The sequence below is a fragment of the Scaptodrosophila lebanonensis genome, unplaced genomic scaffold (assembly GCF_003285725.1).
Source record: "Scaptodrosophila lebanonensis strain 11010-0011.00,11010-0021.00 unplaced genomic scaffold, SlebRS2 tig00000098-arrow-pilon, whole genome shotgun sequence".
In the NCBI taxonomy this organism is placed as follows: Eukaryota; Metazoa; Arthropoda; class Insecta; order Diptera; family Drosophilidae; genus Scaptodrosophila; species Scaptodrosophila lebanonensis.
In genome coordinates this window covers 161,427-189,379 of record NW_022060568.1, presented here as the reverse complement: position 1 = coordinate 189,379, position 27,953 = coordinate 161,427, and the positions used below count along the sequence as shown (strand labels likewise).

At 36.3% G+C, this 27,953-nt stretch overlaps 1 protein-coding gene across 9 annotated transcripts; it reads left to right on the top strand.

Annotated features, from left to right (window-relative positions):
* The first annotated feature begins 178 nt into the window (after window positions 1-178).
* On the top strand, window positions 179-25,636 carry LOC115628052 (protein sex-lethal). Of its 9 annotated transcripts, none has more exons than XM_030524003.1 (11): window positions 180-199; window positions 7,939-8,751; window positions 12,512-12,792; window positions 13,237-13,421; window positions 14,520-14,565; window positions 16,610-16,951; window positions 17,026-17,133; window positions 17,216-17,397; window positions 17,991-18,238; window positions 23,012-23,077; window positions 25,499-25,629. In XM_030524003.1, the coding sequence occupies exons 4-11, from the start codon at window positions 13,390-13,392 to the stop codon at window positions 25,561-25,563; spliced, it is 1,089 nt and encodes a 362-aa protein (XP_030379863.1). In that variant the 5' UTR covers window positions 180-199; window positions 7,939-8,751; window positions 12,512-12,792; window positions 13,237-13,389; the 3' UTR covers window positions 25,564-25,629. The 9 variants fall into 9 exon arrangements, with proteins under 9 accessions (XP_030379861.1, XP_030379865.1, XP_030379863.1 ...); XM_030524004.1 differs by having other exon boundaries at window positions 181-199; window positions 16,634-16,951; XM_030524001.1 differs by lacking the exons at window positions 12,512-12,792; window positions 13,237-13,421 and having other exon boundaries at window positions 179-199.
* The last annotated feature ends 2,317 nt before the right edge of the window (window positions 25,637-27,953 follow it).

The following is a 27,953-nucleotide window of genomic DNA, read 5'->3' as shown; positions in this document are numbered from 1 at the left end:
TGTGGTGGAACTTCGATACATGTTGTATCGATGCTCAACCCTGTAGAAATCGCTTCTCAACGCTACGATATACACCAAATACTAATCGCACGTACGTCATGTCTACCTCTACGCGTATCGATGATGAATGGATTTCAGTATCATTTTGTCGGCTGTGAATGAAAATTGTAGCGCCGTCGCGCAGTACATTTTTTTTCTGGTAATTTTTTCCACACTACTGATATGCAATAAATAACAAATAGCGCTATATTTCCTAAACGTTTAATCGAAATTTTATATAAAACAATACAAAGACGTTATGTGCTATCGAGAAAAAGTTGAGAAAAACAATATACATACAAACGTGAATATTTCTTTGTACAATAGCGTGACGTGAAAAATATATAAAGCAGCTTCAAAGAAAAAAAGAGAAAATGAAAAATAGCAAAACACGCAGACATTGTGAAATGCGCAAACAACTTTTGTTAATGCTAAGCAAGCAAAGTTTTAAATATCATTATAACTACATGCGTATTTCTTGCATTTTATGTAGTTCGAAAAATGCCTATATTTTGGTTCCTTTTTTTTTATTTTTTGTCAAGTTATATACACATTACATCCATCTATGTATGTGCGGCGAGAAGGTAGCGAGTAGCAAGCAAGCGCAGGCAGCCGTAGCGCGTTGGCTGCGCTGTTACTCGCTGTTTTGTTTTTTTTTCCTATGTATGTCTTCTTCGTTGTTGTTTGTTGGTGTTGTAAAACGCGCTTGGGCCCAACTGACGGAAGTCAAAGTTAATGTCCAGCGCCAGCTATCCAAAAGTTAATACGAAATTAAGTAAAAGTGCATTGATATGTAAAGTAATGCAAGCGACACTGTTTTTTTTTCATGAGTTGTTTTTTTTTCGTAGACTTCGCGGCGCTGCATAAGTGTTAGTTTTTTTTGTATACTTCATGTTCACAACGTTTAACAGTATGTGGTGAATGTTTACAGTTAAAAAGCAATTTTCTACCAACTTCAGCTATGCATATTAGTGGAAAAATATTAGCATAGTAGCAGCGCAACTACATATATTTATACATAAGTGTGTATATACATATAATATACATACACACTGTAAAACTGAGAGCGCTTTATAAAGTGCGTTTAAAAAGTATGATGCAGCGATTACCAAATGGTAACGTAGACGCTTAGTACACAATTTTGTTTTTGTTTATTTCTTAATGGCTCAACCAAATATGAGTCAATTCTATTCACAAAAATGTCTGTTAAAACTTGTGTGTTATCACAGGGCATAGGGAAAATATTTTTGCAACATACTGTATGTATCCAACCAACAACAACGGCAACAGCAGCAAAAATGGCAACGACGGTCGGGCCGCAGCAACAACATCCACGCGCGTACTCACTGAAAACACACACACATCCATGCACTTTCATACACATACACACAAAGCTCGGCATTCACATATTTATTCCTCGTCGGTTACCGTGCGACCCGCTTTATAAACCACTCTCCACTCGTTGCCGCCGTTGTTGGCGTTGCCTTTTGCTGTTGTATTCGTCGATGACGAATGCGTGTGAGTGAACCGCATTTTCATGTGTGCGTGTGTGTGTGTGTGCGTGCGTGTAAAATTTTGTGTACAAGCGTCTCTGCCTGTCTACTACCGTTGCCTTGCCATCATTGCCGTACCACACTCACAACGTATTTTATTTTCGTTATTCATGCGGTTGGTTTTTGTATTATGTTCTGTTTTTTTATAACTCCGTTACATTGAACAGTGCTTGAAGCTCTCGCTGCATCTGTATTGTAGTAAGTAATTTGGTACCACTCTTACAACAACAACAAACAACAACAGTAACTATACTAAAGCGGTTAATAGCAAGCATCTTACAGTATTGTCTAATAACTCTGTATACATACAATATGTATTTGTAGGTTCGTTTGTTTGGCAATGGCCACAAACACCTTGAAAAAATCTAGTACTTGTATTTGTGGGTTTTCTTTATTTTGATCAATTTGTGTGAAAATCAGTGAAATTTTTGTTTTTGTTTAGTGCATAGCTTTTTTATATATCGTATAAACACGTTTGTATTTACATGCATACACACATGTGTATTGAATGTACATATGCCGAAAAACACTTGCAATGAAGACTCTATCGCTGCTGTCATGTTGTGTTTACAGTCGCAGTTGGTAATAGTGTGTCACGTATTCCATTTTGTACATGTTTTTCTACCTACTTCTTAAATATGAATTTTACCGGCTTGTTTTAAAGGGGTGTTTTTGCATCGTACGCGTCATCGCAAATGCATTAAGTTCAACGATAATGCGCAGTTACTTTCCGTAATGTTCCCATACATATGAATGTACATATTTAAAATTTGTATTTTTAATCTTCGTATACATACATATGTATGAATACATGCACATATAGTATGTACATACGGCCTTGAAATACATAATACGTATGTACATGTGTATATACATATTTCGATGCTGCTACCTGGCTAGCACCCGAACTTCCTGTCTAAATATTTTTCCAGTAAAGTCTTCTCATACATTTGTCTCTACAAGGCTATAGTTTGTTCGTTGGACATTTTTGTGATTAGCCGAAAAACAGTGGAAATTTCCGCAATGAATTTCCGGGAGAAACTCACGGCAAACACACAAGATATTCGTTTTCGATATCTAACTTTTAGTTTAGCTGCACGAACATGCATTCACATACATGCATATGTGTGGACATATTTTTATATGTTTGTATCCTAGTATTTCGGATTTATGGATGTGGCCTTATAAAACATGATTATCTGTTAAGATTTCTAGCCTGGATAAAGTATAGGAACATTTAATTTTTTTAAACAGAGAGTTGCTTAAGTCGTTTTAGGGATTTTTAATAATATCTCATTCTCCATTTCATTAATATCTTGAAAGTAATTATTAAATGCAACTGGCAATACTTTTTCGGTATGCGACTGTGCAGCCAGCCACATGACGTCGACAGTGTTGCCAGCTGTTATTATCACCAGCCACGGTGTTTTTGTGTTATTATTTTTATCTGGAGGGAATATACCTACACATAGCAACGATGCAAATCTTCGTAAATAAAGAAGCATGTCACATGTAATACTGCAAGCCGGTATTATTGACTTTTTATTGGCTATGAAACTGCAACGAGCCGCTGCCAACTTATGTGAGTCAGCTTGTTGTTCCCAACTGTCCCCTTTGGCTTAAACTGTAATTATTATTTTTTAAATTCGATGTCGGATCTACTGATGCGTGCCAACATATGCACATACATACATACATATTTTTAAATGTATGTGCATATGTGTGCACACGCACAATGCCTTATCGATGTAAAAAGAGTCAGCGCAGTCAGCAAATGTTTATTGCCTAGCGCGTGCCATTCGCTGGTACATTGTACATAGACATACATACATACATGTAGTATCTATGTATGTACATATGAAAAATGTCTGATTATCATTAGGAGCCGTCCATAAAATTGACAAGCGATGTGTAATACAAACAATATTAGCTGGGACACGCGCCCGTCTTTATGACGGATCTTCCATTGAAGAAAAGGTGCATTTTGTAGGTAAGTGTGTGAGCTTTCTCGTCTGCTATCTGCCTGCATCAGCCGGCGTTCTCACGCAGGTAGAGCAGCAGCAGCAAAAGCAGCCACAGTAACGAGAACAGCCAGACAGCACTTTCAAGCAGCTGCTTCACAGCCACCACCACTCCACTACAAAACATCACCACAACTGCAGCTGTATGTGTGGCGTTGTTTTTTTTTGTGCTCTGCTCTGCTTTGTGCATTTGTTGGCTCCCCGACACTCGTTCCACACTTCCTTTGCCGGGCGTTACCCCTGTTTGTTTCTATATATACGTACATTTGTATAGTATGTACATATGTATGGATTATACCTGCTGTTGCCAGAATGCTCGTCGATCGATTGCTTCGTATTGTATATTGTTAGCAGTTGAAAGTGCAGCATTCCAGATTTGTTTTCATAAACTTTTTAATAGGGCTGTTCGAGATTCGATTTTCGCGATCAGCTGTTAACAGCGTGTGAATGTGACCAACAAAGCTTCCGAAATAAGAGCACATTAATTGTAAAACCAAAACCACCTTAGGGGCAGATTGTAAAACTGATTTTTTCTATGTTGCTAGGGTCACCATTTTGCAGTATATGTTCTATTTGCATTTTGCACGCATGGTGAGTGCGATTGGCGCATAGAAAGCAGGGTAGATTTTTTACATATATACAAATCATTTGCAGCACTTAAGCAATCACCAAAGTAGCAAAAGGTGCTGTCCCGTTTTTCGATCAAGTTTTAATTCACACTTAAAACAAAATGGAATCCTAATCAGGGATACCCTTGGCGTATTTACGTGCAAACAACAACAATGACGCGACCCCTCTTCACTCTTGTCAATTGCCCAATGCCGATCTCACGCTGCTGCGCTCTCATAAACACACAGCATACACATGCATGTGTATGTATGTACATTCGAGTATATGTATATAAGCTGCTCTCAATTGCTCTTATATGGCAATGCTGCCAACATGGTTGGCTTCGTGCTCTAACCACATACAATTCATTGAGTAGGTCGCTCTCAGTTACTCGCTCTCACCTACTCGTTTGTTTATTAAGTTTGCTGTTATCAGCTGCTACATTGACTAAAGTCATTTGCATATGTAAGAATACATATGCGAGAATGTGTATGTGTTCTAGTTAAGTACATATGTATGTATTTATGTATATTTTCAGCGTGCAAATTTCCCGGCATTTTGTTACTGGCTTGTCATAACGTGCCGCTTGAGCTGTGTTTAGGGATTAGTTAAAATTTGACTTTCTTTTATTTTATTTTTTTTTTCAATTTGTGTCTCTTGCTTTCACCAACGTTCACTAGCATGAACAGCAAGCTTGTACATTTTCTGCAGACGCCACGATTTGTACTTTGATTATACGCCACCTTTCTCATGCCACCTAACAGGCAGCAGGGCGTGCAAATAATGTTTGTGCCGTTTTCCACATTTTCGTATGGCCCACCAATTCTCAGTCTTATATACTCATTGAGCTCTTCTTTTGACCCATGAGTACATACGTATATACATATAAGTATATATGTATGTATTTACAGTATTTTCGGGCACATCGTGCGCAGCTGGCAGACATACACATACATAGAGTGTGCGTTTTGCTTGGTATATATGTAAAAGCCAGCTGCCTGGACGAATCAAGCAACCCACCCACCCCCACCCACGACCCGTCAAGTGCCCACCCACCCAAACGCGTGTACAACAACAAAAAGAGGAGCGACAACAACACCACCACCACCACCATATCTACCACCCATGCATCCATAGTAGAGATTGTCCAGCCCTAGCACATGGCATTAGTGCCAGAGCCAAAGTGCTATGTCCCCGATTCTTTTTAGCTGTTATTTTTCTCCCCTTCTTTTCGTCGTTACTTTATGACACTTTGTGCGTTTTGCAACTACGCTTCTGAAGTGGAACTTGCGCTCATTGCAATTGCGATTACGCGACTCTCAAATCTCTAATACCAGTTTTCCAGTCCAGGCTTGATACCGATTTATGTGCATAGATATAAGTAGTAAGTAGTAAAATATCAGTATTGGTTGCTTTCAAACAAAACTGTCACTTATAGATCAGATACTTTGTATGCCTTGGGGTTTTCAAGTCTAAACGTTCAAATTAAAATTATATACATCTTTTGCAATAATTTTGAAAAATATAAAAAATAAAAAGTGCAAAACTTTTAATCGCAGCACATCATTATACACCTACATATGCACTGATTGTATGATAAAGGAATCTAGAAATTTAACAACAAATCCATCTAAAATACAAAAGTTGCAAACATACATACATTTTTATTATTAAAAAAAATATATATATATGTTGCAAAAATTAAATCCTTTAAAGATTGTTGGCTGGTTAGCTGTTTTAAGTTGGCCCGTCCAGCGAAAGGTCAATTTGTGTTTCACCTGCCGGCTACAGATTTCATACTGCAGCTTGCAAGGCTCAGGTCAAGGCAGCTGCATGTTTCGGTCGGATCTTTACCAAGTATGTCACCCAACATTAAAGACCCATAACTATATTATAGACACGGATAGTTGATGTTCTCTAATATTAGATTACTGGAATTTCTGGCTTTCCATTTCCAAAGCATATCTCATTTAATTATCAATTGATTAAAATCTTCAGCTGATTGAATGCGTCTCGAGATTATTGTTAAATATTTTAGTTATTCAAACATTATTTTGCCAAACAGACTCTCATTTTTGCGTAGATTGAATCTTACAGTTATTAGATTTCAATCAACGGACAACATCATGTAGTTGAAATTTCATGGTTAATTCCAAAAACAGAATAGGCTTTCTACAATGTTTGATTTTGGTAGGATGTGATCACAATTTTGTGTGTCTGTTGTCTTCTTATTATTTAAGAAGCGTTCTATTTTGTGTTTTGTTACTTGGAATAGATGCTTCCTATAGGGTTGTGAGGGATAATAGGTTTTCAAGCAGTGGCGAATTTAATGTCACATCTATTGTCGTATTAATGGTAGTTGTAATTACCTCAATCGATTTGGGATTACCAATAAACACATTTAATTAAAATACACATAATATTATTGGGCAGTAATCGAATCGACACTGACTTAACTGCGTTGATGAATATAATATTAAAGACATTCAGTTCCTTGGATATAAGCAGCTACATAAATGATGGGTGCAATCGATGCAGTATCAGTTTAAGGTCCTAGCCTATGTATATTTGGATCGTCTGAGCTTGGCAAAAAAAGAAGACTATTTGCAGCTTGCTTCTAAGTAAAAACTAATCGACAATTAATTTTGCAGCTTGCGTGTGTCCAGAGTTTTCCACCTTTCGCTTTTTTCCACATGTCCAGCAGCATGCAGCTAGCACCTTGCGATCTCGAAGCACCTTGCCAGCTTGAGCTTCCGAGAAGGCGAAACATCTGCCTGCCTGCCTTCTTGGCTGTCTGCTTGCAGCCGGCAAAGCCACCCAAAAAATACGCCCGTTCGGCACACTTCCTGGTAGATCAAGGAAACACCTTGCCGCTCAGGTAGTGCACGCGTCTGGCACGCGCACCTTGCTAGTATTCCGAGCCCAGGAGCCCAAAGACCATCACTACCTAGGTGCTGGCTCATTCCGCCCACTTCGGGGACATCTTGTGACATCTTGAATGTTTAAATAGCCCGAATCTGAACAATCATGACTCAGTTGAGTTCTACTCGTGTCAAGTCTAACTTGTGCCTCAGATATATTGTGATTCTGCGTCTTACCAAAAAAAAACCAAAACTTTTTGTGATAAATTCGATGAATAGTGAAACGATGGATTTTGATTACAGCACATTCGCGCCTTCGTCGACTTTGTCGTCCTATTATAACTTCAAGCTGGCAAGGTATGTCAAGCGATAATTATATCGCACTTTCGAATATTAGCTGACAGCGCAATTTTGTTCACTTGGTTTTCGATGATTCTTCGTGTAAGGAAATTTAATTGTTTAAACAATTAAGATGAGCGATTTTGATCGCTTTGGGTTTCTTTGCTCGGGAGCTGGGATTTTGATAATCGTTTTTCTTATATGTACTCGTATAACAAATTATTAGACAATACTGCTTAAGTGTCTTGCTATCTGACTGCATTTATTACGAAAGAGTAATCACTCGCCGCATAACATTATATTAAATGAAGGATGAGAATTTAAAAACAAACGCACGCACACGTCACGTTTTTGTCATATCGCCGTAGCTCTACATACTCTACATGTAGAAGAAGATAACAACATTATTAATTTAATAATGATTTGTTGATTTAATTGAATTACTATCGCAATATCTTTTATATTATTTGCTTTCTCTTACTTACTCTTGCTATCCAACGCCTGTTATTATTTCAGTTTTTATTTTTGCCAACTTATTAATTAGATTTGTTGTATGCTATGTCTGAATAGCATAAACGAATGAGAGCAGCCTACAAACTACTCTCGACAACAGAAACAACAACAAACAACAATATATCCACAAATTTTCTCATCAATTTCCTTACCAATTTCCTTACACCTAACAACAACAAACTAAAGCCACAACTACCAACTGTAAAAAAAATCTACAAGAACAAGTACCACTTAAACTGCTAAGCGCTTCACTAAAAAAGAGAAAGAAACAAAAAGAAAGAGAGACAGATCGAAAGAGGGAGAACAGCATACAAAAAGACAACGCCATAACATCAATTGATACTCTTGTGGCAGGAAGGAAGGAGGTGGCTAAATCAAATCCCCATTACATACAACATAACCAAACCATTGGCATACGATTTGCATTAAGTTTGAATGTCTCCGAGCGTTCTGTGAGCGCATGTGGCAGGCACACACCAAAAACTCATACAAGTGAGAGAAGAGACAGACAGACAGAGAGAGGGAAGAGCAGAATTATCTCACTAACTAACAACAAACAGCAGCAGGCAGCTGAGCGCCAACGATCGCGCACTAAAGAGACACCAAGCTCAAGCTTATCCATCCCATCCGCCTCATCACCAATAAATCAAGCAATCCAAGCAAGCAAGCTAAGAAGTGAGCAAGCAGTTTAGCAGCACAGAGAGTATTTTGAAAAAAGTACTCGTGCTCTCACTCTCAGGATATGTACGGCAACAATAATTCGGGTAGTAACAATAATAACGGTGGTTATCCCCCATACGGTTACAACAAGGCGAGGTAAATTTGTACTTGAGTTTTTCTTTTTTCAAGCATCATCGATCCTGTCCAAACCCGAATCAATCAATCCTTAAAAAAAAATCCCACAACTCCCACTAAACATTCCCTTTTCCACGCTCAGCACTCCAAAACCTGATTGTGGACATTTTTTTTCTGGCCCAGACACAAACTTTTTTTTACGCACCCAGAGATTTTTTTTACATTGAACCCAGAAACTTTTTTTTTATAACCCAGACAATTTTTTACGTTCCAAACCCCAGTATTGATTGAATATTAATTATTATACGATATTTTAAGAAATTTAAAATCGTCCGCTTACATAAACATGAACTTTCTCAGTTCAGTCAGCCAAATGCAAAATTTTGCTGCCTACTCTTAGGCTATTATTATGGTTTTTTAAATCTCTGTGAACAATGCTTTAGCCCAACTTTCAAAGCGCCTAAGAATATGCATTCAACTATATGGGGGAAGGGCCATTGTACAGTTGGTGCAGGTGTTTGTGACATTCAGGGCGGCAATGAAGGAATGCATTTAGTATTAATTTGGAACCAGATCGAATCCATATTTTCAATTCTCAATTGTCGGGGATTCGACTGCACTTCTGATTCCAAGTCTTTCTACATTTCCTGATATTGATTTGCTGCCTCGCTGTCACATACACTTGAAGCAACACAAGCCTATTGGCTCCGTCTACCAACAGAACCACCACCCCCCTTTTCTCCACCCACTCATACATTGTTTAGTTTTTGTTTTTAGTTCTTTTTTCTGCCCTACTCGTTGCATTGAAATAATGCCAAAGCAGCAAAACGAAAAGGCGAACGAAAATAATTTCAGGCCTTTCAAGTGGCATAACAACGACGTACAACCACAGCCACAGCCAATAATAATATTAATAATAATTATAATGACACAACAACAACAATGACACAAGAACAACAAGTATTATTAACTAGACAAGAAGCGAAGGCGAAGCGGAAAAATAAGGTAGTGGCATCTAATTAAATAAGAACTAGAGAGATCTTCAAGCATCGGCACCTAGAAGTATGCTACGTTAATTGTAACAGCAAAAAGCAGTTAACAATAAGCCCTTTCTGGCTTGATTATACATACATAAATATTATATATGTATATATCTATATATATTTTATCTAAATATACATACATGCTCTTTTGTTATTATTCATACCATCCATGAGTATATGAGGAGGATGTCTATATGTATATGTGTGTGTATGTTTGTGTGTTTGTGCTTTATTCCAATTAAATTAACTATGTATTTTCTTTACTTATTTGCTGGCACGCTAAACGCCTTAGTTTGACTTTAAACATAAAGTGTTAGCTCTCATCACACATACACGCCCATACGCCCCCCCACACACACACACACAAATGTTAAACAATACATGCATATACGAACATGTAGTGGTGTAGACTTCGTCCCTTCACATTTCGTCTCGTTGCTCATTTGACATTTGCGTGTGCTGTGTGCATTTCATTGCATACTTTCATGCGTCACGCTCAACCCCACAAACACACACACATGCATTCCCACATATGTACATACATATGCACATCATGCGCTTCCGTCTGCGTATTTTGCAATGCAACAACAAAACCAAAGTAAATGCCTAAAACGCACAAGTGTCAAATGTCACGTTACGCCGTTACGTCACGCCCTGATTTAAAAATTGAAACGCGCTCGGCTTCGTTCGCATCGCGTCGCTCTCCTCGTACTAACAATTCGTTATACGTTATATGTATATATGTATTTATAAATAATGTTTTCCTAATTTTCGAGCAGCGTCTGCAACAAATATATGTGATAAAATTGTAAACAAAAGCAACATCCTAACTTAAACACATGTTATCCCATTCAACAATAACAAGTACGTCAAGCAATCAATTTAACAGACTTGCGATCATAAATCTCAAAACAGAAACGGAAACAGAAACTGCATTTAATCTACGAGCCATGTAACAATTGCCAAGCCTAGTCAGTTTTGCAGCAGCAGCAGCCTCCGCCGCCGCCGCCTCCGTTGCAGCCGACCAAACGATCGACCGCCCTACCGCTCTGCCTGCCTGGCCGCACTGCACAGAGCAAGAAATTCATCGATATAGATCATCCAGTCGATCATCGGTTGATTGCCGTAATACTGTTGGGTTATTTATTTTTTTTTTTTTTGTATATTTTCTACACTCGCAACGCTCTTTACGCGTTGCGCTCAACTTTATTCGTGGCACCAGGATTATAGAACGGCCTAACAACGTTTTCGTGCGGCCTTTGCAACCTAAACAGTCTCACTATGTACCGGTAAATGTTATAGAAAGCAAAAAAGAACAGTTACACTTCCACCACTACCACAAAGACTTTTGCTTATTAGTTAAACACGCTCATTTGTTGCTTTTGTTTGTTGCTCATCCACCATTGAACACGACATTCAGACACTGCTCTAAGTTAGGAACTAAGTATTAGCTTAAGTGCACCAATGTGACTGCTTTTTGCTGTTTACAATAAACAAACAAACGTCTAGGAAATGTTTACATAATTTTTACTTATGTATAAGCTTACAGTTTACATCGACCTTATATACGAGTATAAAATTGTGTGGTGGGTACAGTCTATACCTAGAAACGTAGCTAGCTGGCGTTTAATTGACCCATTTTCTTTGTTGTTACTTGGCCACGAAAGCATTGTTTACAATGATGATGGTCGCATGGCCTTTTTCTGCTCTAATGACTTAACTTGATTGCATTTCATGCCAAAACAAATGCAAGAATTTGGGTCAGCATCAGCACAAAAGTATGCAGCAAAATGTTGTTAGCAGTATAGCATGAGTTCGCCGTGGCATTGTTGCCGCATTTCACCTCTACGAAGAGGAAGCGGAAAGACCTTAAAGAATAGTAACAATAGTCACAGAATAATAATTGCAATATAACTATGTATGTGTAATTTATGCATGCAAATGTCAATATCATTGAACTCTTTATTTCTTACTATGCACTCTACTGACCTCATCAATAGAAGTGACATTTTTATGGTTGCTAATATAATAAATAACATACTTACACATGCGCTAATTAAAAGTGCGAGACGAGTGCATAGTAAGAATAGGTAAGCAAACACAATATAAATTGCATGCAGATTATTTACATACACACATGCATATTTATTTGACTTGGCAATGCGCCTGCCAGTATTTTATGAGGGGGGCCTCTCAATGACGCCTCTTTAAATCAACATACCGCCGAGTGCCAAAATGTAAACAGAGAGAAGAGCAGCAGCAACAACAAAGACCACGTGCTGTGGTGAAAATTGTGTCAAGACCTTGACATACAATGACACAAGACGTTTAAGTGCAGCTGCACTCGTGCACGCGTAACAGTGCGCTGTTAAGTTAACATAGCATAAGCAATATACATACATACGTCATACAACTTGAAGTGTATGTTAGTGGCTAAGCAGTTAGGGCTATGGCTGTGGTTGTCTGTACAAATGCCGCCTATATAGTTGTAATGCATACGATTTAGCACTTATCATTGGGCTTAAGCTTCCCTCGATTATCTATTATACAATTCAACACTTTATTGTCTGGGCATATGAAAATGTAATGGAAGCAGCAGCAGCAATACAGCATGTGGCAGGAGCGTGCAGTAAAGTCCTGTCACAAGCTCAATCCAATTTTGAAACGAAAAAAAAAACACACAAACACACATATGAATATAACCCCACACATCAATCACAATTGTCAACAATCAACAGTAGCAGCAGCAGCAGCAGCAGCAGCAGAATTCACACCAATAACGGAAATAGTGATGAAAACCTAGCACGACGTCAACGTCAACTCATCACCTAAAGGCAAGTGGCATGGCCAACCTGACCTTTTGTTGTGAGCTTAGTGGAGTGAAGGAGCGCCACACCCCACACCACCCAGACGGGACGCTAGCTAGCCAGCAGCTATCCACCAATGGAATAGCCGTTTCCTTCGACCAGCGTGCAGCAACGGGCTGAACTGTGACAATGTAGGCCCCCCAACGTCGCCGGTACGCAACCCAATTGAAACAATGTGAAATAAAAAATGAAATAAACTTGCCCCATGTGACCAACAAACTGGGCACATGAAGCAGCATCCATGAATCATGTGCAGCGACTGCGAGTCGGACGCCATTTTGTGACCTTAAAGTTTTTTTTGTTTTATTTCCCTTTGTTTGCAAGCCAAGCCATGTGACATTGGATTTGTTTTGTATATCTTGCTTGGCAGCCAAATGGGCGCCCTGCCTTTAAAAATATGAGCTTGATGTTTTTTTTTGTTTTTGTTTTTTTTTTTCGAACAACTTTAAGAGTACTACAAAATGGCAAGCATGGTGTGTGTAGGAAGATGGGGCAGAACAGCAGCTGGCGATGACGCCACTAGTAATGCTCTCATAATCTTTAACTCTGGTTTGCCATTGATTTAATTTTGTGTAGTCATCATCTCTTTTCCACAGCCAAAGCAGCCTCAGAGCAAGCACATCATCAACAAGAACAGCAACGTCATGCCCGAACCTTTAATATTGGTTCGAGCCAAGCAGGAACTTTAAAGAAAACGAACCACATATTTTATTTTATAATTTTTTTTATACAATTTTTTCTGGTGCAAAATGAACATCAAACAGAAACGCCAACAGCGCCTGTAAGTAAATTTGAAAGTTCGTAAACATTTTATTTAATAACTCATGCAATATTAAGCTTAAAGGCATTATGCCATAAAATAGACTTAGCATACTACTACAATCTAAAATGTACATATCTGTACATCTTCAACATTCAACTCACAACTACAATCAACAACAGCCGTATTGTTTCGACTGTCAACGTGGGAATTGAAAAGTAAAATAGAGAGAATTGAAAATACAAGTGAAGTGAAAGTCGGAAGACATGCCACATATTTTTTTTCGATTTTTTTCAAGTGTCAAAAGTTAAATCTACAATTTTTTTTAGTGGCCTATAAATTTGCCCGAAAGTCTCCGATTTTTGTAAAGTGTTGCATACACACAGGCTTAATTTTTTTTTAAATTTTTTTTCAGTGCAAAATTATGAATTTTTTTCAGTGAAATATTTTTTTTAAGTGCGTTAAATTGAACGGCAAAATTATGCCAAGTGTTTAAAAGAGCTCCATCCAGTTTTTCCCCCATACAGCTATAAAGTGCAGCCGGTGTTGTGAAATTCCAAAAACAACAATTCAATTCATGCCCGTTTCTTACTTCTTTTTTTTTTTTGAATCTTCTCTCTTTTGTATTTTTCAATGAATAGTTGAAAAATACCACAATTGTCGTCACACGATTTTAGCCACGCCCATGAGATGGCGTTATTTCTTGTTTAGTTCTTAAGTCACATTTTCAGAGTACAGAGCAATTGTTGTTGTTGCATTGCACTGATGATTGCCGGGCATTGCATTTGAAGTTGATAAGAAAGGCTTAAAGGGGCCCAACAAACCAAACTATCTCCAGCCCTGTCCATTCATCAAGCAACAGCAACGATTGCTTAGATTCTAAGTCTATCTGTAAGATCTACGTAAAATACTAGGTTAGCTTTAAGCAACAAAACAATCATCAATGCATTTACATTTTTTGAATCAATCATCGAAAACCAATTTGAGTATAAAACTTGCGCCTAATACTTTATTATTTATAATTATTTTTTGCAATTTGCAAATACTTTTACATCAATCATTATAAATTACTAATTGCTGCCGTCTTTTCTTTCTTCAATCAACGTCAATCAACAACAGCGGTGGGCGCATATTTGGCATGTCCCATTCACTGCCATCCGGAATGGTTCGTATAACACTCTTTTTCTTACTAGAAGTCAACTTTATTCTATTATTAAATTTCATTGCATGTGCAATAAATAAAAAAATAAAAATTAAAAAAAAAAAAACAAACCAAGAAACAAGAACAATCAATCGGAACATTTGAAAATATTGCATTTATTGAAATGAAATTCGTATTTTGTTTGTATGTTTACTCAACGAATTCAAGTCTTTGTTTCTTATATATATATAGTTTATCTATAATAGTTGTATGTTATTGAGTTTGTCTCATGAACGCTCTGGGGCACACGCTTGAATTCCGAAAACGTTTTTTAATGGATGCTGAAAAATTTGTTTGAAATTTTAGTAACGAAACGAATAAATATTCTACTTATTTAATAAATATCAGAATAAAAGTTTGCATTTAATGAAAAGATTCAACTTTAAACAAACAAAAGTCAACAACAACAAACAATAAACACAGCAAACTAAAACAACAACAACACAACAATAAAACAAACAGTTAAAAATCAACAAAACATAAATACAACATTCGCAACGAAAGAAAACATTAAAACAAATAGCTCTAGACGGCTGCATTCGACTATCAAACTATCCTAAACTGAAACACTTGCACATATTTCCCACAAAGACTAATTTGTTGCGTATATAATGGGGGATGTAGATTTTTTTCAAATAATAGTTTCCCCTAATGCAAAAAAGGCTTGCAGCGTATCACTTATTACTACCAAATGCTAAATTCTGATCGAATAGGACCAAAGCCTTTTTTAAAATCTTGTGTTTTGACATAAACTTAAAAATCATATCAAAAAATGGAGCCAATGTGTCAAGTTTTGATGACTCCAACATCCAAGACTGAAAAGATCTCCAGGTTCATACTGTCGAACATCCTGAAAATCTAGAATAGTATTCCATTAGTTTATTTGGCACACATAAACGAGTTGAGGCACTTTTCTACAGTATAATAGTGGTAATACCAAAGCCCAATGTCATGCTTACCATGTAAAGAATTCCCATGCCCCACCCCCACCTCCTAACTAGCACTTCCCTTTACCTTAAAATCAATGGCTTGGCGGCCATGGGCGTTGCACACTTCCATTTCCTTTTAAGCGCTTACGCCTTTCATGTTAGTTTTCAAAGTCAGTCAGTCCTCCGCCCCCCGAAAGTGTATATCAACAATTTACACCAACACCCACACCCGTACATACTTAAACACATACATATATACATACACCACAACACAACACGCAGTTACACACCTATGCTCAAATAAGCCGCTTAAAAGTACTGTTTTCCTTTCATTTTCTTGTCGGTTTTTCTTTACACATTTTTGTGTTTCTCTTTTGCTTTTTCTTTATGCAACGCCTGAATGCCGTTAACTGTTTGCAGTTTTATCTAAAGAGAAAATAAGCAACAACAACAAGAGAATTTGTAAAGAATGTATTTTGCAAAAACAAATATGAAAAATTTTAAAAGAAATAGGCTGCACCAGCGTCGTGCGCTGTTAACTTAACATGCTACTGTTAATTAGCATAACATTCAGCACGCCTCACACACCCAAACACACCTCACTCCACTCTCACCACTCACCACATACAAAGACCCACTCTCTCTCTCTCGCATTTAAAAGCAATCTAATCTCTGACACATTTATTTTTGCTATGCAAAACTTTTCAATTTCAATTCGATTTTCTTACTGCAGTTCTGAGTTCGAATAATGCTAATCATAATTATAATCATAATCGTAATGATGATGACGATATTGACGATAATTGTTCATTTTATAAGAGTTTACGAGTTAACTGAGTTGTGTATTGTTGTTGCTGCTGCTTGCACCTGCTATAGCAGTAACCAATTGAAACAAATCTTCTGAACAATTCAGTACAGTTGTCGGATATTATAATTGAATCCATCAATCAATAAGTCGAATCCAATCCATCAGCATTGCGAGTGGACGAACCCCAAAATAAGAAACTATTGAAACAACCAGCGTTTAATGAGGCCTGCTCTCAACATTAGAATATCTTTGTATGGTTAATTTATTACAGTCACGTTATGCGTTCTCACCACAGGACACAGAATTTCCATTTACAAGTTCCTCGTCTCGGCGCGGCTATAATGATTTCCCTGGCGGTAATGGCGGTAGCGCCAATTCGTTGGGCGGCAACATTTGCAATGTTCCCCCAACGGCCAGCAACAATTCGTTAAACAATCTGTGCGGCATGTCCATTGGCAGCGGTGGCAGCGATGATCATGTTAACGATCAGCGTGTCAATGGCACGAATCTGATTGTTAACTATTTGCCGCAAGACATGACTGATCGTGAGCTGTATGCACTCTTTCGCGGTATTGGTCCCATTAATACGTGCAGAATCATGAGAGACTATAAGGTAAGATCCCAAAAACATACATACATGTATATAGTAGACATAAATATGCTAATGCGGCTCGATCATATTCACAGACTGGCTACAGTTTTGGGTATGCTTTCGTGGACTACACATCGGAAATGGACTCACAGCGTGCTATTAAGAGCTTGAACGGCATCACAGTGCGCAACAAACGGCTAAAGGTATGTATCAAATAGTAATATTACTATTACCGATCAGAACCGTTTATAACCATGATCATAACTATTACTCATGCAATCACAGGTTTCATACGCACGTCCTGGCGGCGAATCGATCAAGGATACCAATCTGTATGTCACCAATCTGCCGCGTACAATAACTGACGATCAGCTGGACACGATCTTCGGCAAATACGGTTCCATTGTGCAGAAAAACATCTTGCGTGATAAGCTCACTGGCAGGCCACGTGGTGTGGCATTTGTGCGGTAAGTTTTACTGGTCTAGCAAATTCCTATATATAATTAGATGTATAGCTTTTCATTTCCCCTTATTAACACCATGTTGAGAGTGCGATCAATATCCCGCAAAGTGATCGATCAGCGGCACTGCTCAGCATCGATAAGTCAATCATTATTGATCGTATGTGAATTAGAGTAAGAAAAAGAGTGTCGATCGTTGAAGATCTGTTGACGGATCAGTATCGTTTAGTGATCGACACTTTTTATCGCCCTGATCAGCATCGACCAATAAATAACTTTCGAAAGATCAGTATCGATCTTCTTTTTTTTATTGCTTTGAGTGTGCAGCCTATAGCCGTTCCATGCCATCTGCTCGCCTCTCAAATGCCCATCAAGTCCAATTTTCTAGCTTTACTTTTATAAAACATTTTATTTTGAACTCTTGTTTTGATTTCGACTACAACTTTTACTCATCATTCTCATTTTCATGTACACACAACACAACACACACGCACAACACAATCATCATAATTAACGCCACAAACAACCACAACCACAACAACCACCACCACCACCGACAACAACAACACATGACAAATCAAATTGAAATCCATCAACAGCTATAACAAACGCGAGGAGGCACAGGAGGCGATCTCGGCGCTCAATAATGTCATACCAGAGGGTGGATCCCAGCCGCTCTCGGTCCGTTTGGCCGAGGAGCATGGAAAGGCGAAGGCGGCGCACTTTATGTCGCAAATGGGCATGGGACCGCCGGTACCACCACCACCACCGCCACCACCCCACTTGCACATGAATGCCCCAAATGCGGGTGCCATGTCAGCGGGCTTCAATAACATGGTTCACAGAGGTAGATCTTTAAAAAATCAACGCTTCCAAAAGACGCATCCCTATTTCGATGCGAAGTTTATTTAGAGAAAACAACAACAACAAACACAGACCAATAATTATATATATATATATATCTATGTACATATATATTTACACACATATAGATATATATATCTGTATATATCTGTCGATCTATATATGTACATACAGCAATCAAATGCAATTTTTTTGACAAACAACAACAACAAGAAATAGCAGAAGAAATCACACACAAAAAATCAACAACAACAACAAACACTAACAAACAAAACAAAAATGAAAAAACCTACAATTTTAGTTAGCTTTTTTATTATTTTAGTTAGTTATTACTGTTTATTTTTGTTTCACATTTAATTGTGGCGCATAAAGAGCTGCTGGGAGAGGCACACACATTTCTATATATATACATATATATATATATATATATTTGTGGCCAATCGATGACTATATATACATGTATAAACATACATAAATTTGACATTTAACTTAAACCTTCAAGGCCTAAATTTCTAATTTTTAACAACAAGAAAATAAATTCAAATTCATACATAAATTTGACATTTAACTTAAACCTTCAAGGCTTAAAATTCTAATTTCTAACAACAAGAAAATAAATTCAACACTGAAAATACAAAACAAAGTTCAGCATTTGCCACTAGTCTCTGCTTTCTGCAATTTCAATTAAAATTGTTCAATTCTTTCTTGATTGTGTGTGCGGCGTGCGCCAACAACAATGTGATGCAAATTCTTGCTTTTAAATTTAAATGTTTCGATTGTAAATTAATGAAATCCGTTTGCACATACCTGGTATGTGCATTTCAATTTTGAATTCAAGTTATTGAATTGTATATTTTTTTGTTTTTTGTTTTATTTCTGTAAACACAATTAATAAGTCGACTAATTAACTATTAATTACTAACAAGGATCGAGAGAAGAGCAAACAAATTTCTTGTCTAGCTTATGTTTTCGTTTAGTTTAGTTTTGTGCCAATGTGGCGTATGCGTAATTTTTGTTATCCTAAGCACCCAAACCCCAAGCCGACCTTTGCAACAACAACAGAAACAGAAACACACACAAACCCCATCAACAACAACAACAGCAGCAGCACAAAAGTCTAAATATTGTACTTACACACACACACACAGAGACACAACATGAACTCACAAACTCAGGAGTGTCTCACTTTTTTTTACATGTAATACACACACACACTCACACACACACACACAAATATATTTATAGTATATATCCTTAAAGATAACAAATGTTGAGTTAAGGATAAGGAAGCGTACACAGTTGTCTAGTTTGTCAGGCAAGCCACAACAAACAAGCAAACAAACAAACAAACAAGCAAGCAAACGAATGAATTGAATTGAAGAATATTTTACACAAATGATAACAATTTTTTTAATGATTATTGTTGAACGAAATGCGCTTTCAACAGAACTGAATATAATAATATATAACAACAACAAAATCGTAAATGTTGTGTGTAATATTAAAGCAAGACATAACAGAAAACTAAAATAAATGGACTGAGTCGAAAATAACGAAACGAAACAAAACAAAAGTATCTAACAAAGCAAAAAGCGAAACCTCTAAAAAGAACTGTGCAATTGTTTTTTGTTTTTTTTTTTAAATCTCCAAGATAGTGCAAAAAAGAATATACGAAAAAAAAAAACGACAAAAGTATGAAAACAATAAACAAGCATAAATAAAAGAATGAAAAATCATCTGAAAATTTCAATGGTTATGAAGCAAAGCGTTGCCTGTTCATTGCTTACTCTCTGTTTCTGTTCACCCCCCCCTGGCCTCTCTGATATACACACACGATGAAAATCGAATCAATCCACCTTATGATTTTTCCATATGCAACAATTACAACAACAACAGCTACCAACAACAACAACAACAGCAGCAGCAGCAGCATTATTTGTTTTCTCCCCAAAACAAAAAATCCTAAACTCATGAGTGTTCAAAAAAAAAAACAATCAAACAAACAAAACGAAAAAAGGGAATTTCGTAAATGGCATCATTTATCTCATACAGCTTTTCTTAAATATATATATATAAATCCAGCCTATATATATATTTATATATATTTTGAGTATATGACTAACTTTATGAATAGCGTTAACTCTTAATTATTTAGTTTGTAGTGCGTTAATGAGCAGAAATCACATGCATATATACATATATATATACCTACATATAAAATCTGGAATCTGAATTTGAGGAGCAAACGAGAAAGCGTCGTCGCAAGTGTTTTGTTTATAGAGAGAGCTAAAGGAACGAGAAGAACAACTTTTAAATTTACAAAGAAAAAGTATACAGAAAAATAAAAAGTCGATACGTAAACGCAAAACAAAACTAAACCAATATTTTTGTTTATTTTTTTTTTCACTCCAACAACAACGATGATCACAACCAAGTGGGAAGAAGTCGAATTTTTTTTACACTTTTTTTTCTGTGTGCAGTTTTTCATTTCTTTATTTATGAATTGAATTGTGCTGAGAGAGAGAGAGCGAGAGTTTTGTGCGTGCGTGTGTGTGTGTTTGCGCGATTCTGGGGGCGCCCTTAAAGGTTTCTTGTTCACAGGCTTGACAAGCGCAATCGATATCGAACTCGAACTCGAGAGAGAGACTATAGAAATGGGAGGCGTGGCGCGTGGTAAGTATGCGCGCACCTATGAAACGATAACGGGGTGAATAGTCCAAAGCTATATCCAAAAACAAGTAACTCGTAACTCTTTTTTTTATAACTTTTTTTCCTTATCTATAAAAGTGAACGCAATCTCTGTTGTTTTTTTTTTTTTTTACCGCAAAAATGTGCCTAATCCAAGCAACCGGTAGCAATTTTAGGAATGTGTTAACAAAAAAAAAAAAAAAAAAAAAAAAAAAAAAAAAAAAGAAGTATAAAAGCTACCACACCCCTTTATCGGTTCCAGCGCTAAATGTTCCAAAGTATCAAAGCAAACAAATATCAGCAATACTATTTTTTTATAATTTTTTTGCGTGTGTTTCATGCATAAAGCATTCTATCTATATACGATAATACAGTTATGCATATTTTTTTTAAGTGAAAGTGCCCGCTCGAGAATCAAAAAAAGAGACACATATAGTATGTCTAATTTTTTTTAATTTTTTTTATACAATTACTGTTTGTACTATCATCATTCATTCAATGTTTGAACTGAACCTGAACAGTGAAAACGAAGAACAAATGCGTATACAATTTTTTTCATAAATTTTTTTCATGTGCTTGCCAACTACCTGTATGATTACTGTGACATCATACATATATATACATACATATATAAAAGGCATTTTTTTTTACATTTTTTTTTCAATAATAATCATAAATCGTACGAATGATACGAATACCGAGCACCTGAGCTTAAAACAAGTTGTACAACTTAATGAAAATAAGCAAAACTTAATTATATTGCATATCTGTTTAATATCTTTTACAAATAACTTGTACATAGTTGTGATATTTCGTTCAACCTTATCTTATTTTTAGACGTTTTTGTTGTTGTTGTTTACCTTTATCTCTACCTTTTATTTAAAAAAAAAAAAAAAACGAACGTCACAATTGCTTATAGTTTATAGTATATTGTTTTTAGTTTATTTCAGCAGTTAGGACAATCCCCAGCTTAGACGTGTAATTTTCATGAGTTTAGTTCTTTAACGACCGACTTCAGAGCTTCTCCATTTGAAATCTTACAAAAACCTGTTGAGACTGCTTAGAGTAGCTTCTAATCGAATAAATAGCAGACAACGGGATATTTTAATTTATTTTTTTTTGAAAAATTTCTAAAAACAGTTAATTTTGTATTCTTTCTCAAATTTGAAGTTATTTGAATGAAATACTGGATTCTTTAAACAAATGTTGGAGTAAGTTTATTAATCAATTATGGAATAAGAGTATCATTTTTGATCTCTTCTACTAAGGTCTGTTTGAGATTCAGGCAATACTGATCTTGATTGCGTTGAAAAACGAAAAATTACAGACAGACAGGGAAAGCTTCGACATTATCAATTAATTATAGCATCAGAATATCTACATTTGTGCTTTCATTGAATTCTGTTTGGAATTCTCCTAAAAATCGGTCGAATGTGAGATTCGCAGGAATACTCGCAAATGATAAGATCCCTAAATCGCTTTACTACACGTCTAATGCTGGGTTGACGGCAATTACTATTTTATGTTAAAAGTGGTATTCGGTTATAGAATTGCTTATCAGTTTATTGGTACATATTTTAGGTTTTATTTAAGGCATTATTCACATTCATTCGAAACTATAGAAAACTTCGTTTCTGTGTTCCAGTAGTTTGTGTTTGAAATCTAAACTCTTTCTGTACCTCTATTTGTCTCGATGCCGTAGTAAAGCACTAACATTGAATTTCTCGGCGCCGACAGCGTGACAGAGTCTCAGGAAATTTGTGAAATGTGTGGCCTCTGGGCACACTATTCTTGCTGGGACTCTGCGCGCAGTCCAACCCCGAGAAAGGAACTGAAAATTAACCCCCAAGAATTCATAGTTCATAACAATGCCTACAACTTTTTCCTTTTTGTTTATGTTTTCTTTTTTACTAAAAGTTTGTTGTTGACAAAAAAAAATCATTAAAAAAAAAAAGAAAATAATAAAGAAGTAACTGTAAAAACAGACAAAATTTATACAAAACCCCAACTGCTGCGCCACAACAACTAATGAAGTTGTACAATTTTTTTTTCTTCGTATTTTTTTTAGACGGAGCTATGGAAAAAATACGCTCATTATTCGATGCTATTTGCGATGCTATCTTTGGTCTCGATAGTAATTATTCCTTTTTATTCTCTACTACGCCTATTTTATAATCATAACAATAATTGTTGGTTATTGTTTTTTTTTTTTTTTTTTTTTTTTTGAGAGCACATAAGAAATCAGTCTTTTAACTATTTAAGTAGTTTAGAGAACAACAGACATACACGAGCACATAACAAACATACAGACATTATAGTACATACTACTATTTACATGCCTCTCTCTATCTCTGTATTTGTAAACAACATGACAACAGCAACAACAACAACATCATACAACACACGCAGCTCGATCGATATACATACATATATATACGATATACATACAACATATATATATGTTTATGTTTCCTCAGTTTCTCGTTTCAATATCAATGCGAGTTCTCAAAAATTTCATGCTGTTTATTGACTTTCTCAATACGTGCCATGTTTTTTTTATTCCACTATCATTTTTTCGTTTCCAAACTCATTCTGTCAACAAAACAAAAGAAAGAAAAACAGACAGACAGACAGACAGTTCCATCCTCACTACTTACTTACTAGCTACAATAATCATTTTATTTTTCTCTCAAAAAAAAAAAGAAAAGAAAAACAATCACTTAACCAATCAAAATTCATAAAGAAATTTCGAGCGCTATTTGAAAAAGTTCCCACTGCCAGCTTTAAGCAGAACAAATTGTACTTCCAGCTAATATTTATGCAAATATATAAATGTTTTATAGATTTAAAGAACCAAAAGCAAACAACAGATTATTCCTTAAATGCAGTGCGCCAAAAAGTTTACAAAACTAGTTGCAAACTTTTTCGCCAGGCTTTGATTTGCTTTAAAGAAACCAAACCAAACAAAACAACAAAAAACAAACAGCATAAGAGTACAAATTAATTGCGTTTAATAATTTTAATTTAAATGTGTTAAATGTTTAAGTAACTGTATAGTTAATTTGCTTTTTGACAGCAGTGCCCGCTAATCCCCTCACCTCACCTCGCCTGCCGCTACTCACTAATCACAAGCAGTCCCACAAATAGTGACCCCGCCGATAATGCAGTCGAAATAGCGCAGCAAAACTTTAAGTAGCTTAATAACTTAGAGGGAACAAATGGTTTTCCGATTAATCGAACGATGTGAGGGAAAACAAAACCAATGATCGATTTTTTAATGAACTAGCTCCCTGAATAGATTCAAAGATCTTCTTGCTGGACAAACTATGTTAGTTTGTCTCTTTTTGGAAACCAGTTTACTGATCCCTCTGTACATAATTCATTCCAGACATTCAAACATTTTTAGGGAGAATGTTATGCTTTGATCCCCAGTATGCCCCCCACCCCTCCCAGCCTCCTTCCATCTATGCTCATCTTAATTGCCCGATCAATGCTTAAATTGTTTCATGCGTTTATAAAAATTGTGTTACTGAATCTTTTAACTAGCGCCTTACTTTGTAATGATTTGCCTGCAATGTTTTTTGACGCACTCTGTTGTGTGTGTTCTACCAATACAAATATCTACTATATAATAATATATATAGCACACAAGATCATAAGAAACTTACCTCTCAGACACCTACACACAGACACCACACCAACACACACATACCCACACAGACACTTCATAAAGCTGCGCTTTTATTTTGCTTACCGAATAATAATTATCCCAGAATTTTTGCCTCCAAACCAAACCCCTTGATCCCAAAACTTTCCCAATAATAATAACACAAAAAAAAAAAACATGGCACGATAAATGAAAGAAAGTAAACAACAATTAAATTTCAATTTAAAGACTTTGTGTAACGCTTGCCAAACAATTGAAAATGGTTTGAAAACTTAACCTTCGAACAAAACGAAAATTACGAGAAACAAAACAAAAAACAAGAACAAAAACTGAAAGTAAAAGAAAGAACAAACAAAAAGGGATGATCCATTGATGAGGGGACATTAATTTTGTGCTTGGATTTAGTTATGAAACAAACAAAAAAAACAAACCTCAACTAACAACTTTAAAACTCTAAAACTATCAAAATCTTTGCCTCAACAACAACAAAAACAACAACAACAATAAACACTAACACCTAAACCCATACAGTTAACTAAACAAGAGAAGAAACACACACACCACCCACTCTAAATATTCTTAAATTAAACTGAAGAAACCAAAAGAATAACTAAGTTAGTTAAGTTAGTACATTCTTTTAAATAGCACCTAAAACCAATATGTAACTGAACAGTAACGATATGCGAGATGTGAGATTATTATAATTATGGCCTAGAGACTAAATTAGTTATAAACTAGAACGTAATACAATTTGAAGCGAAACTTTTTCAAATAGACGCCTCGAAAGCTCTGTTTACGACATACTTACTAATATATTTATATTTTTTTTGCTTCTCTCTTGTGCTCCCCCCACAAATGAAAACCAACTTTGCATTCAAACAACTTTAGGTGACAACTTTGCCGACTTGCTCGACGGATTGTACCGTAAGAAGTACCATTATCCCTACTTATAATTGTCGCCGCAGCAGCAGCAACAACAACTGGCGTGCAGCTTCAACTACAATAACAACAGTAACAGCATCATGTACCATCAGCAACAATCCCCCCAGCAGCTAAACAACAGCAGTGGTAGCAACAGCAGCCACCATTCCCCTCACAACAGCAACAATAACATTTTCAATCAGCATAACAACGCCCAACTGCAACGTCTGTTCGATCTTGCTGCTCAAAACTATCAGATGCTCTACAACAGCAGCGGCAGTAACAGTAACAGCAACAGCAGTAGCAACAACAGCTTAAACAATTTTAGCAACTGGAGCAATCATGCACAACGCCAGAGCAGTAATGTTGTTGCTGCGTCTACTTCCAATCAACAACAACAACAATCGCCATTGCAATCGCAACTTAATGGCAACTTGTTGCGTCAACAACTGCAACAGTATAACAATTTTGACAACAGCAACAGTCATAGCAATCATAGCAGCTATAGCAACATAAGCAACATCAGTAGCATGAGCAACATTAGCAGCATCAGCAACAGTGGTCATAATGGCCACAACAACAGCAACATTAATAGCAACATCAACAACAACATCAACAACAACATCAATAGCAACATTAATAGCAACATCAGTAACAACTTCAATAGCAACATCAACGGCAACTTCAACAACAGTCACACGGACATCAGCAACATCAATGTTCCCAACAATTTTAGCAACTTCGGCCCACAGCCCACCACCCAGCAACACAATCATAGCAACTTCAACATGCCACGCAACATCAACACCAACAACATAAGCAACAACAGCAACTCCAACGCCAATCAGCAACACAAATACAGCCCAGCAGTGTTGCCATCAGCTTTAAAAATTACAGCATTGCCAACCACATCAACAGCAACATTGCCAGCAACATCGGATTCAACTTCAACAGCAATAACAAAAACCTATGATTGGCGCACATAATAATCACCTCGAAATGGCAAATGATTTCAACTCACAAACAAACAAACAAAAAACAAACGATTCATACGATATATATACTATACTATATATATACATACATATATGGCATACCTCTAAAGAAGAAGAAGAAGCACGTATAATGCCAACGAAAAAAAAAGATTTAAAAAATGCAAAAAAAAATTATAATAATATTACACAAGAAATGAATCAAGTTTTTTTTAACGAAATCCTATATATAAAGATATATAATACTTGCATATATATATAAACAAACACACATACATACATATATTGTAAACGCGCATCATCCATGGATCATCGGAGCACATAAACACATCATCGCAAGCATATGTTCTCAGCAATTTTTTTGTGCACGTGAAGCACGACGATATAGCAATTTTTGTTTTATGTTTTCGCATAGGAAATACTTTTTTTTGAGGTTTTTTTTTCGCTTTTTTGTTTAATGTTCCTCAGTAATCTTTTTGTTTGTCGTATTTTTTCATTTTTGTGCTTTTTTTGGAGGAAGTTCTTTTTGTAATAGCAACGACGATCCGAGCACTAGGCCGGCGTCTATAGCATTAGACATACACAACACAACACACACACACAACAAGACGTATATAAACTTATGAAGAAAGGAAAGGAAAAACCACACATAAGGTATTGATAGTGAGATTTTTTTTCTTAAACTTAATGATGAAGAAAGAATTATATTAGAGATACATTAGAAGCAGTACATTTTTTTTCGTATATTTATATCGACATATATTTATATATATATACAAATATATATAGCATTAGTAGGAAGGCATAAGCTCTGTTTTTTTTCTTCCCCGCCGCCCCCCATAACAATGTATATTTATGGCTGAAGCGAAGCAAGATTTTTTTTCATAATTTATACGAAACAGTAAATGAATGTGTAGTTTTTTTATTATATTACTATTATTATGATGACGAGATGACGATGAAGAAGGTAACATGCTCGAGTTCAGGCTGTAATGAATATGTGTTTTTTTTTTTTTTTTGTATATAGGCTAAAAGAAGTTTGCGGCACACTTTGGCCGACAGAGGCATCCAGCAAATCGGCCAAAGTATCGCCCTATGTATAGACCTACCAAAACAAGACGGAATTACAAATCATTTTTTTCATAGCTATAACGATTTTTTTGTGTACCACATAAACCAATTTTTTTTCACTTGAGCATGTTACGATTTACAAACCTTAACTGATGAGAGGAACGACAGAAAACAATACAGAAACGTAAGAAGAAAAACAAAGTGATAAATGCCTGACAAAAACGAGAGAAAAGCTAGAAAAAAAGCACGAAAATCGTAAAGACAGTCTCAACTTTAATGTAGCGGCTTGTGTGGGATACGGAGGAGAAGTGGAATGAGGAGAAGTAGATCTAGGAGGATTTGGAGTAGGAGTGGGCGTG

Coding starts and splice junctions, on each gene's coding strand:
- LOC115628052 (XM_030524001.1), top strand. CDS start 8,678: ATGTACGGCAACAATAATTCGGGTAGTAACAATAATAACGGTGGTTAT. Junction 14,566..16,609: donor ATTCACTGCCATCCGGAATG/GTTCGTATAACA, acceptor AATTTATTACAG/TCACGTTATGCGTTCTCACC. Junction 17,398..17,990: donor CGTGGTGTGGCATTTGTGCG/GTAAGTTTTACT, acceptor ATCCATCAACAG/CTATAACAAACGCGAGGAGG.